General features: G+C 40.3%; 1 protein-coding gene across 1 annotated transcript; it reads left to right on the forward strand.

Moving 5' to 3' along the window:
* LOC107749476 (uncharacterized) lies at positions 1-10,403 on the forward strand. The gene is made up of 3 exons (XM_016564645.1): positions 1-266; positions 6,065-9,171; positions 9,705-10,403. The coding sequence occupies exons 2-3, from the start codon at positions 6,227-6,229 to the stop codon at positions 9,736-9,738; spliced, it is 2,979 nt and encodes a 992-aa protein (XP_016420131.1). The 5' UTR covers positions 1-266; positions 6,065-6,226; the 3' UTR covers positions 9,739-10,403.
* The last annotated feature ends 1,496 nt before the right edge of the window (positions 10,404-11,899 follow it).

Below are 11,899 nucleotides of genomic sequence, written 5' to 3' on the forward strand. Positions count from 1 at the left end.
TGAGAGAGCCTGGCGTACACTTCTTTCCCTTCTCGCCACTCCAGCTGCGCCCATGTCAGCCGGGCACATAATCAGTGTGCCATAAAGCAGTAGATGCTCCTTATCGCGGTGACCCGACGGGTTCACGTTACTTCACAGGGTTCATCTGAGGAGAGGTCTCGGCCCCTCCTGTTCCCCCGAGACCCGGAGCGGAGCGAAACCTAAATGTTATTCATTTCTGTATCAATAACGGAGTTCCATTCGCAGTCACCAGAGCCGACGAAAAGGTAGGGAACTTTGACTTTTCAAAGAAGCGAAAGCGATTTATTTAGGTGACGCGAACAGTCTTCAAAAGTAGTTCTAGTAGAGAGAAGCGTGCCTTGTTATTCTACTCATATGCGGCGCGTGAAGTCGCCTCTATGTATAAAATGGCGACAGTAGATGGGAGTGCTTAGTTAAAAAATTTGGTAATAGCTAAAATATTGCGCCGCGCTACACACTCAAACTCCCGAGAAACGTCTAGCCGGATGGAGGTTACTAGTGCCTCAATACGAAGCGAAAGGGTTAACTCACCAGTTTGTTAGTTTGTTACTCAATGTTCTCGTCTGCTTCCAATTGGATTATTCGCACGCTACAGCGTGCCTGTGTGATGTTACTATAGTCTGTCCATTTCGGAGCGTCACGCGTCAGATTTCTACTTCAAACGGGGGTCAAAATGGGACCCGTGTCTCGGATTGATCGCCGGCGAGGAGCACGGAAATACTGGCGCATAATCAATTTCCAAAAGTGATCTTTACGATGACGAACCTTTCGGGGGTGCCTGTAGTTCAAAGCTGGTGCAGATCTAGACAAGCACGCGCTATCAAATGTTAATGGGTACAGAATGTACTCAAAGTCGGATTTAACTCCAGATCATAACCCTGGCTCTGATACCACACATTATAAATCATTATTTAGAATCATGGGCTCTCAGGGGATTGCTTCTCAACTCTGCCTCAAGCCTCTCTACAATAAAAATCACTTTCTGCTAAAGTACGCCACTTTTTAAAAGGTAGCAGGCAGAATAGCATTGTAAAATGCATTAGAATTATAGGATGCATGCTTTCTGTAGGTCCTTCAGCATGCAATGTGCTTTGAGTGAACGTCTGTTCTCCAGTGGGAATAGTGTTCTGGTCTGCAGTGTTGTAATAAGGCAAGGCAATATTGCCTTTCATCCTGAATTTGAGCAATTAGAACAGTAAAGCATTTAGAACGTGACCTTCCCAAAGTATTTGTGCCTACAGACTAAAGAAAATGCAATTTGTACATACATGCACAGTTTGCCCTTTATTGTCGTGTCAAAATAGACCAGCGTGACAGCACAAAATGAAGGACTAAATGTTAAGTCGCTTGCGTGTGCACTTTATTGTATGTTGATTTCCAGTAAAAGTTGCCGGTTTATGTAATATTCCTTGAATTAAGAGAGGAGAATTGTCTGCCTAATGCCAACTGGATTTCCAAGCAGAATTATAATTATGGAGGCTCTGTGTCCTCTATCCGTGCTATAAAAGCAGTCAAAAAATGAAAAGCTCACTGTGCATGTAATGACAAAAATGCTCTTATGTGATATCTCACATTACCTTATTAAATTTGTAAATCTAAAGATTGGATGAATGTCATGGAGTAACAGACAGAAATCAGCTCCATAATAGGAGTATATTCCCAAAACCTCCCTGAAAAGCTCGTATTAACCTCAGTGCTTTTTGAGGCAAACTTTTGGCTTAACGGCGGAGTGTCGGCCATACAAGTGTTTCAGCTGTTCCAGCGCGGTTTTTATGGAGGAGCATGGCATTCGCCGAGACCTGGCACTTGAGTCGGTACAATTCATGGTGCTCCGCCATCTTTCTTTTTTGTGACTAATGAGTGTGTCGCACCGGTGATCAAACTCAGCACATCGCATAAATGATTATTTCTCTCTTATTTGCAGGCTTACAAAGTACTTTCTTTCATGTGCGAATTTCTAAATCTTTTCCATGCTTTTAATGGGAGATTTTGTGTCGCAAGACTGGCAAAGTAATTCTGAAAACGCAAAAAGCGCCTTTTGTAAAATTCTGGGGTGCTCTGTTCATGAAAAAAAAAGAAGAAAATCTGCCATGATTACAGAGCGGAAAAAGGGACGGATCCTCATTTGTTTCCAATTTGTATATTGGCATAAACAAATAGCACAGTCAAATAAAATATTTGGAGTTTTGTCTCTTTTGGGTTGGAGGGCTACAAAAAATGCCCCCGAAGTGTGTGTGTGTGTTTTTTTTTTTTTTTGGTGAAGAATAGAGGATTTAGTCCCCTCTGTGTGTTGTGGGCAAGGAAAGGGAAAGGAGAGGGGTTGCTATGGCAATGTTAACACATGAGTGGCAGCGCAGACTGGCCTCCCAAGAGTCTGTGCAGCAGTCATTGAGGTAAGGGGGGCAAAGCGGGCACTTCTGATGGCACCCAGCTTTCTGTAGTACTCACATAAGGTTCATTGACTGGGTTTAAACATCAACACGGGCAGCCCAGAAATAGCTGATGGTACATATGCCTGTCTTGGTGGCATTTTGCTAATGAGTCACATCCTATAATGAAGGTGAACTGTAGGATGCCTCAGTGGCGCTTCGGTCTCTACATAATTAATGTGGACGTGTTTGACGCTGTCACTGATATAGCTCGCAAACAGCATCATTCAATGATGGCATTTAGTCACATGCCCATCTTACGTACTGGCACACACATTCAGGAAATATTTCAATGGCATACAAGCATTTAGGGCACTGCATATGGCTTCCGGCTTAGTGTCATATTTCCATTGTGTAAAATGAAGAAAAATGGTCACGACAACCTCTTATGCTGACCTCCTTTTTTTCTTGTACTTATAGAAATATAATTATTACAGCATGTGTGCACTGACCTTTGTTATGGATTCTTGGCGTTAAACAAAAGTCTCATTCACGCAGCACTTATGAATGATGGTCATGTTTAAATCGGCCGATATCCTTACAAGCTTATTCAGCTCAGCCTCATGTAATAAAGCAGATCCAGTCTGAGAAATAACAGAGGACGTCATGATCGTGTCTGGGAGCACTGTGTATTTTGGGTCATCATTTCAGGGTTTTTTTCCCTTAATGGTTTCCTCCTTTATTTAAAAGACAGCTGGAACCAGTGGAAAAAAATATATAGCCTACACATGGACACCACATTGTTTTTATCCAAAATGTATTTATAGTCTAATAAAAGGGAAGCTCACAAAAATTAAGAGAAGTCTGAGAGATTTAATCAGTACACATTACCCGCTCAAATCTTTATTTGTGCCATTTTTTTCATTGAGTTTGAAGAGGGATGTTAGGATATACACACAGCAATGACTTCACTACACATGGTGGACACTCAGATTAACAGTCAATACAAGATATTTACATAATTGTTAAAGCGGAACAGGAGGAAAAATGTGAACCGCAGATGAACTTTATCCTAAAATGCTCCTGCACTGCCTGAAGTGTAGCGTGTGGAGGAGTGCACCAAAAAAGAAAAGGATTTAAGGGGGTGGGGGAGTTTGTGTGTGTGTGTGTGTGTGAGCATATGATCAAATAAAAGAGAAGTGGGTGTAATATGGCATGTAGGACTACAAACATACTCGCAGCTTCAAAAAATGTGACTGTTCATAACATTCTGTTTATTTTAGACCCCTTATCATGAAAAAAAATTCCTGAGCGCATTTTGTTGCTGCGCAGAAAAATAGAGATTTTATTTCAGCGGCCTTATGAAAGAATCTCATGCTGAGAATCTATTGATATCTTTGCAGGATTATTCAGCATGGTCCCATGTAATAAAGGACGTCCAGTCTGGGATACTTCGGCCTTTAATCAGTAATGAGAGAGGATCTTTTTATTATGTAAGGACCGTATTGTCAGCCCTTTGACCTCACACTGCATTTAATACCGTGCATCACTATCTGAAATGTTCAAGCAGAGACAGCCATATTAAATGTGTAACAGGTAACATGATGTAATATTTTAGTTTCTAACTGCTCAAATGTAGGTCAGTGTTGTTGTGCTAATTTTCAACCAAATCTACTGCATGCCTTGACTCCACAGGTTGCTGGGATAAAAAGGCCTCCGGTTTCTCCACTAAAGCTACGAAAGTACTGAGACGCACAGTAGCAGGATAGACTTTTGTGTGAGACTGGTTCACCTCAGTGCTGAAACACGAGGCCTCTCTTTCTGAGTTCCCTTTTCAATAGCTAACTGTCTGGAAACCTCTTGTCCTGTGTCTAATCGCACGTCTCGGTTGCCAGATAAAGCATCCCATTCTTTGACGAGTGACCTGTTTTTTATATAACATTTTTGAACCATCTCCTGCTTGTCCGGTGCTAATCAGGCTAGTGGTTCAAAGCTTGGGTGGTGGAGTCATCTAGATATTAGTGTGTCTGTTGTGGTTAACTAACATTTTATGGTTTATATTAGAAGAATCTGGGAAGCAGATTTTTGTTACCATCTGAGACCATGGTAGGTGCCCTCATTCGTTCAGACGAACTCTACAAGATTTTAACTCTATAACTATAACAAAAATAAAACTCATGTATGTAAGATATGCTGCACACATTTTAATAACAAAGATAGCTTTTTTCTATTCTGGCCAATGTTTTTATACACACATTTATGAGCAATGGTAATATTATTAAGCAACTTTTTGTATAGTTTCTCTTCAGAGACATCTGGTGCATTTTCAATAATCCTGATTCATGTCAGGGGTTAACATCCATTGATGAAATCTGAGTATCATGGACTCGTAAGCAGGCTGAACATACAGTAAATGCCCACGTCTGGATGCAGGGAACCAGGATTAGAGCATAAGATGCTGGTGACCTAGTTTTATTTTTATTTATTTATTTTTTCTGGCAGGAAGGCAGCCGTCATGAGAAATAAAAGAGTCAGTTGCAAAAGAGTACGTCATGGCCATGTCTGAGAGCACGGTGTATTTTAGGCAGTGTTTTTGCTTGAGAATGGTTTTATCCCCCTTTTTTTTTAAGACAGCTGGCGATATTGAAAAAAATATATTTACACATGGACACCACATTGTTTTTATCCAAAATGTATTTGTAGTCTGATGAAAGAGAAGGTCAAGGAAATTCAGAGCTAAACACCAAACAGAAGTCTTGGGTGGTTTAATTAGAATCTTTTGCAGATGCATAATGCATAGAAAAACAAGTATTATATCACTAGATTTATTCACCAGCTAGTATTTAGCTTAAGTATTGAAACTGCTCAGACAAGATGAACTAATTTATGTGCTATGCTGTCAGCTTTTAAGATGGAGACAACACATTCTTTCACAAATCTTTTGCTAGCGCCATTATTTTTGTATAGGTTTACACGCATTTTGTTTATTCTTATATGTTTCAGATATATAAAGTCGTACGTCTACATATGGTAGATATAAAAAACATTACAATGGTATTTACATATTTTTAAAAACAGAACAGGCAGAAAAATGTGAACCACATATGAACTTTATCCTGAAATGATCCCTTACTGTCTAAAGTGTAGTGTGTGGAGAAGTACCACAAAAAGAAAAAGATTTCGAAGGTGTGTGTGTGTGTGTGTGTGTGTGAACACATGTAGAAATCACAGAGAACTGGGTTTGATGTGCTATGTAGGAATACAAACAATCACATTTTTGGAAACAAAAATTTTTGGAGTATATTTATAACAAGAAACAGAAAGCGTCTTGCTATCTGTTTATTTTAGGTCCCTTATAATGAAAACAACTTACAAGCACATTTTGTTCATTTTAGCTGCTCATAAAAAATTGAGATTTTATTTCAGCGCATCAGTACCACTAATGTTTCTGCTCGTAATAGTGAACTGTGTTTAGCTCTACTAGGAAAAGGTAAACAGAGTTTTAACTTCATGTTAGTTATTTGAATATAATAAGCATTTAACAGTGGTTGGTCAGACCATTTCAATAAGCTGTCTCACTTTTAGGACATTTTTTATGCATATCCCATGCTGACATTAATTTCTATTTTGTATCAAAGTGTTTTATATCAAAATGTCATGTTTTCTCTCCTTAGGTTCACAGGGAGTCGTTACTTCACTCCCTTTTATAATGGGAAGTCCTGATAGCTGAAAATGTCACCAATTTCTGGTTCATCACGGCTGGCTGATGACACCTCAACTCCATACAATTCCAGTATTCGTTTCTAACTCTTCACTCATCTGTACAATCCTACACTATGGCGAGCAAGAGGAAATCCACCGTTCCCTGTATGATTCCATCAAAAAGCAAGCACATGCGGGAGGACATCATACTAGGATGCTTACCTGAGCTCCTGCCCACAATACCCGAAGACAGCATCCTCAGTATCTCTTCAAAAGATGAGGAAACACAACGATTCCATGATTTCTCGAAAGCCGAACCGAAGACTTCATGCTGGGAAAGAGGAACATACAGCTGCCCTCTGTGCTGCTTTGAGTCCGGAGACTTGAACCTGTTTCTTCACCATATGGACAACTGTCACATGGACTTTCATGCTCAACCAAACTTCTACTGCCTGTCTTGCAAGGTCTCAGCTGTGAAGTTTGAAGGTCTCGCTTTACATAATGCAAAATCACATCCTGAACTCCATTCAGTGCACAAGAGAGTATCCTTGCAGGTTACCAAACGAGATGGGGCTATCACAGTGGAGCAAACCCTGTTTACAGAAGCAGATTTAAGTGAATCCGGAATATCCATTACCAAGACACCCATAATGAAAATGACCAAAGGGGGGCACAAAAAAATTGTTGTCTCCCATACAGTTGAGGTACAACGGGCTGAGCCTAGCATCGACAAGCCCGCAACTGTAACCAATGGCACTTCAGTAAGGACCTTACCCCTAACAACATCACATATCATTGGTGGCATTATTGCCTCTCCGGTTCATAAAATCCCCAACGCACTTGGTATACCAGGGATGCATAACCGTGGTCCTCTGTGGAACTCTAATCCGTCATCGCCTGATTCAAATGCTGATCTCCCAAAGGTCATGATCCCTCTAAGTAGCATCCCCACCTATGATCCAGCCATGGATTTAAGCAGTTTTCTTAAGACATCTTTTGGTAAGTTCCCTTACCCTACCAAAGCAGAGCTCTGTTACTTGACGGTGGTCTCTGGCTTCCCAGAGGAGCAGATCAAGCTCTGGTTCACGGCCCAAAGGCTGAAGCAAGGGATCAGCTGGTCTCCTGAGGAGATTGAGGACACACGTAGAAAGATGTTCAACACTGTATTCCAAGCCCCACCGAAAACATCACGGAATCAGTCGCATCACCCCTTTTCCCAACACTGTGTTTCTGTCCAGTCCGCCTCTTTGATTTCTAACTCTACACAACAAATACCAAAGGGAAGTGTAATGGGTTGGAAAGGAGGGGTCATAGTCAGCCAGTCTAGTGTGACCAAGGCCACATCCCTTAAGCAGCAGCAGCAGCCAGTGGTCCAGACGCCACAGGTAAATATCCATCATGCTGTCATTACTAAGGAAACTGGAAAAGAATTATCTTGTCGGACAGCTGAGAACTGCAAAATTGCAGGCAGAGGAGGTAGCGTTAGCAATCATGGACACACTGGAAAAGGCTGCAGCTCGTCCATTAAGACTAGCGTTAGCTTCTTGCCTGGCGTTCCCAAGAGTCAAAACAGCAGTTACATTGAGGGCAGCATTATGACTCTGACGAACATAGTCAGGAAAATTGACTGTCATGTCAATGACAGGAACGCAAATTGCACCAGCAAATCTAACATCAGTCCAACTTCCATTCATGGGCAACAGAAAGCATCCAGTAATGCAAAAGAAAACAGCAACAGCAGCTTTGCCACCACCAGCAAATATAACAACGGAAGCACTTATAAAAGCACCAGCCACAGTACTATTTGCACTAAAAGCGAGGGAAACATCTTAGACCACACCAGCAAAAGCAACACTGACACTAGTGTCATTTGTAGCAGCAGCAGCAACATACAAACTGAAAAGTTTATACCACCCCTTACCCATAGCCTGTTCCCACAGCCTGGAAGTCTCATGGATCCATCCCTTGGAAAGGGCAAGGTATTACCTGAGCAACCAGTGACTTTGAAGCAAAGCTTTATCCATAACTCATTCCCAGAACAAAAGCAGTTTCTTGCACCCCAAGGTCAACCATACCACATACGTACTTTGACAGACTCCCAGTCTGCTGTGGGGGTATCGTTTAGTAACTTGCCCCAGAGCTCCCTTCAATCTAACCCTGCAGCAAGTTCATGTCTTCAGGAGGAAACGAGTCAACACTCCTCTCCATCCCTTTCTGCTCCTCAAGAGCAACATTCTCCAAAAACCCTGCTGGGAGCACCTCAGGTCCAGTCCACAGGCTCTACTGCCGTCCACTACAAGGAACATGACCCCAAGCACTTACTTGCCTTAGACAAAGACTCTAAGCAATCAAATTTTGATAAAGAAAGGTTGCACAGAAACATAACGCAAAAAGAAAATGAAGGAAGCGTTTCTGAACACCACAGCGGAATTACAAATACATTTTACAAGGCTGACAGGAACGAGCATAGCAACCTAATTAACACACTAGATACTTTCACAAACAATAACACTAACAAGGCTAAACAAGGCATGCCACTCTTACAACAATATATACAGAAAGTGGACCAATGGGAAAGCAACAGTGACTATCATGAAGAGTCGAATGTGAGCCCTATGAAGATAAACGTAATAGCGTTGAACAAAGAAGAGAGTTTGTACAAGACCAACAGCAAGCAGCAAATCAGTAAGTCATTGGAGAACTTGATCAATGATGGTGGTCCTAGCCATAAAAACAAATCTTCAGAATGGCTCGAAAGCTACCGGCATGTACCGGTGGAGGCTGAGGAGCGTATATCTGATATAGGTAACACTGAACCACATCAACCAGATAACCTTGTGGGGCTTGAAACAGAGCAAGTAAAACATGACCTACACCCGGAGCGGAAAAGTATTTTTCAGAGTCTAGACTCTGAAACTCCTACGCTGCCGATAAAGAACAAATCCAAAGTGGCTACAGTGGATTTAGACAAATCAACTACAGGAGAACAAGACTACTGGGAGATAAAAGATGAGGAGCATCAGCAACCAATGGGCAACCAGAGTTTGAGGGGGCATCAAGCGCAAGACAGTCAATCAAGGTAATGGCTGCAGACCATTGATGGACCATTGATCAGTTAATTTGAGAAAAATAAAAAAGCTAATTTTGAGTGTCTTCCCAAGAGACACATTGTAGTGTTTCTAGCAACTGACTTGTTGAGACTGACTGAGTCTTCAACTGCTGTCTACTACTCTTGGATTGTCACATCACATAACAGTGTTTAAGGTAATCAAAGTAGCACAAATTTTAAAATTAGTTTAATTGGGAAACGTGAATTTAATTATGTGCATATTAACAACATTTGGCTTTTGATCAACTTATTTTTGATACAGTATTTTGAATTAGTCACTAGCACACGCACATGATTATGTGCTTTATTTAAAAGGCTATTTTTGGGGTAAGTGAATGCAGAGCAAATGAATTATAGATTTACTCAAAGTGTGTCTTAACGTGAATAAATGATGAAAATTGTGTGTAGCAAAGTGCTAGACTCTCGGATCTCTTGTGAAGTTCATGGTGTGATGCTGTTCGTTGTGTTTGGTCTGGTCTTACACATCTTTTTCTCCACTACAGGGACTGTCTGAGAGGAGAGCTTCTGAAAGTTTAAGGACTTCACTCTGCAAGACGAAGAGGCAGAGGATCCCGTACTCATTCTGAACATTACGTTTGTTGTTTTCTTTAAATATGACAGCTGATGAGATTGTAACATTTGTGATGGTCAGTGGACATGAGTTTTCGGAAAACGGCCCAATCCAGAGAGTAGCCGCTACAAATGTAGGTCTGATTTGATTTAGGTAAATTCTGTGTAGGAAACTATGATGTATATGCTTGAAACTGCACTATCGAGGGTGTACTGGACATTAGGAATGTCAGTTAGATATTGTGATACTTTGTAACATGTCAGATAATCAGCACTTCTGCAATGCCTTGGGTTTTACATTATTTGTTGGGATATTCCAACCAGTTTTCCCTTCTTCATGTCCAGATCAAATAAGTTCTCCATGGTTTATTTTTTCACACAACATTGAGCAGTTAGCGACAAATCATGCACTATAACTCGCTTTAGTGGTGTCTGTCTGCACACACAACAAATTGGCCAGACATTGCCTTAAACGTCACCTTTCTATTTCTATGACTGGCTGCACAAACAAGCAACTGTGTTGATGTGTGTATAAATTGGGGATTTGAAATCCCAACAGAACTGCTGCTATATCTTCGGAGGTGTTTTTTTAATAAGCATTAACAAGATTATTATATGTGAAAAGCTTAAAAAAAAAAAAAAAGAAATGTTAATTTATGGTGGAGAAGGTTTAAAACGGTGTGCTTACAGTCTGAGGGGTATTAAAGTTCTCTCAGACAGTCAGATCAAGTGCTCTGCTAACTGGATATTCCCTGTGTTTGAGTTGGGCTGCGATATATAAATATATATAGTATATATATATATATATATACACACATTATGCATCATTTATATGCTGCTAAGTTCAGACCATCCAAAGTGAAAAACAGGTGCTTTTCATCTCTTATTATTTGCATTTGTATCCAATGTGGTTTCTCTTTTAAAAATTAACACATAAAGATACCATCTGGACATACAGTATTACCGTCCCATCAGTTCCCATTGTGCAGGTCTGTCTAAAAGAACACAGTGCACTGGAGTGTTATCCTTTCTACACATTACAAATCTTTTGGTAATAAATGGAGAATGTCAAATTTAAGAACTAGCGTCTTGAATGCATTTCATGCCATTGAAAGATATTCACAATGACTTGGCAAAGATCAATTCTAAAGAAACATCCAACATAGTGAAACAGATGCACATTTGCTTGGATTTATTTTAATTGCAGATTTTTTGGGCTAAAATGAAGCACATGCAAATGGTCAACACACTGTCACTTAAAGAGGAAGCAGAAGAAAACCATCTCGAGGGAATAAATGATTAGAATACTTTCCTGTGAGCGAGAGTCACAGAGAGGTCCCGGGTGCACTTTTCAAAAGGAATGAAATCTTGCCCAAGACTACAGCTTGGCTAATACATCATACAGGCCGTTCGTTCTTCCAAGACAAACAGGCAGGGTCTTTTTACGCTCCCCCTCAGAGTTCTTCCTGAGGCCTGTTCTCAAAGTAAGACTTGGTGCTCATTTCACACGGTTCTGGGAACACAGGAAGTTCTTTTACCCATTATTCTAAGTAGAATACATCTTAAAGCATGTTTTTGCAAAAGCTCGCCCTTTATGGCACGTGGAAGATGAAACGCGATATTTGGATCTTAGACGTGAGATTTTAAAAACTCAAACCAAATGAGAGCTCGATTAAAAACAATGTACAGGATAAGTTGTAGGGTTTTATTTTTAAATAGCCTACAATTGAGCAAAAGAAAAAAACGAAGAAAAAAAAAATAACATCAGAGGTTATGGCATGAGCTTGATAAATTGGAAAAGGTTACGTGGCTGTCACTAACATTTTTTTCCAGACTGGAGTGGAAAAACAAAATGAAGATTGTTAAAATTCATGTTAAAACAAGCCTATCCTTAAATCTAGATACAAAAAAAAAATACTTGTTTTTTTTGTTTTTGGCAATGTTGATTTCCCTCACATACCCTTCAGAAATAAAACCCATTTCGCCATACCCTGAAATAATACATCCTAATAATGATATTTTCAAGTAAGGAGTTTCTTTTTTATTTTATTTTATGGAAACGGTCATTACACATTATGTTAAATCCAGATGGAGACTCAAAGCCATAAAGACACAATCTGTAGGATAC

This window comes from Sinocyclocheilus rhinocerous, unplaced genomic scaffold (assembly GCF_001515625.1).
Source record: "Sinocyclocheilus rhinocerous isolate Xijiao unplaced genomic scaffold, SAMN03320098_v1.1 scaffold889, whole genome shotgun sequence".
NCBI lineage: Eukaryota > Metazoa > Chordata > Actinopteri > Cypriniformes > Cyprinidae > Sinocyclocheilus > Sinocyclocheilus rhinocerous.

Coding starts and splice junctions, on each gene's coding strand:
- LOC107749476 (XM_016564645.1), top strand. CDS start 6,227: ATGGCGAGCAAGAGGAAATCCACCGTTCCCTGTATGATTCCATCAAAA. Junction 9,172..9,704: donor GCGCAAGACAGTCAATCAAG/GTAATGGCTGCA, acceptor TCTCCACTACAG/GGACTGTCTGAGAGGAGAGC.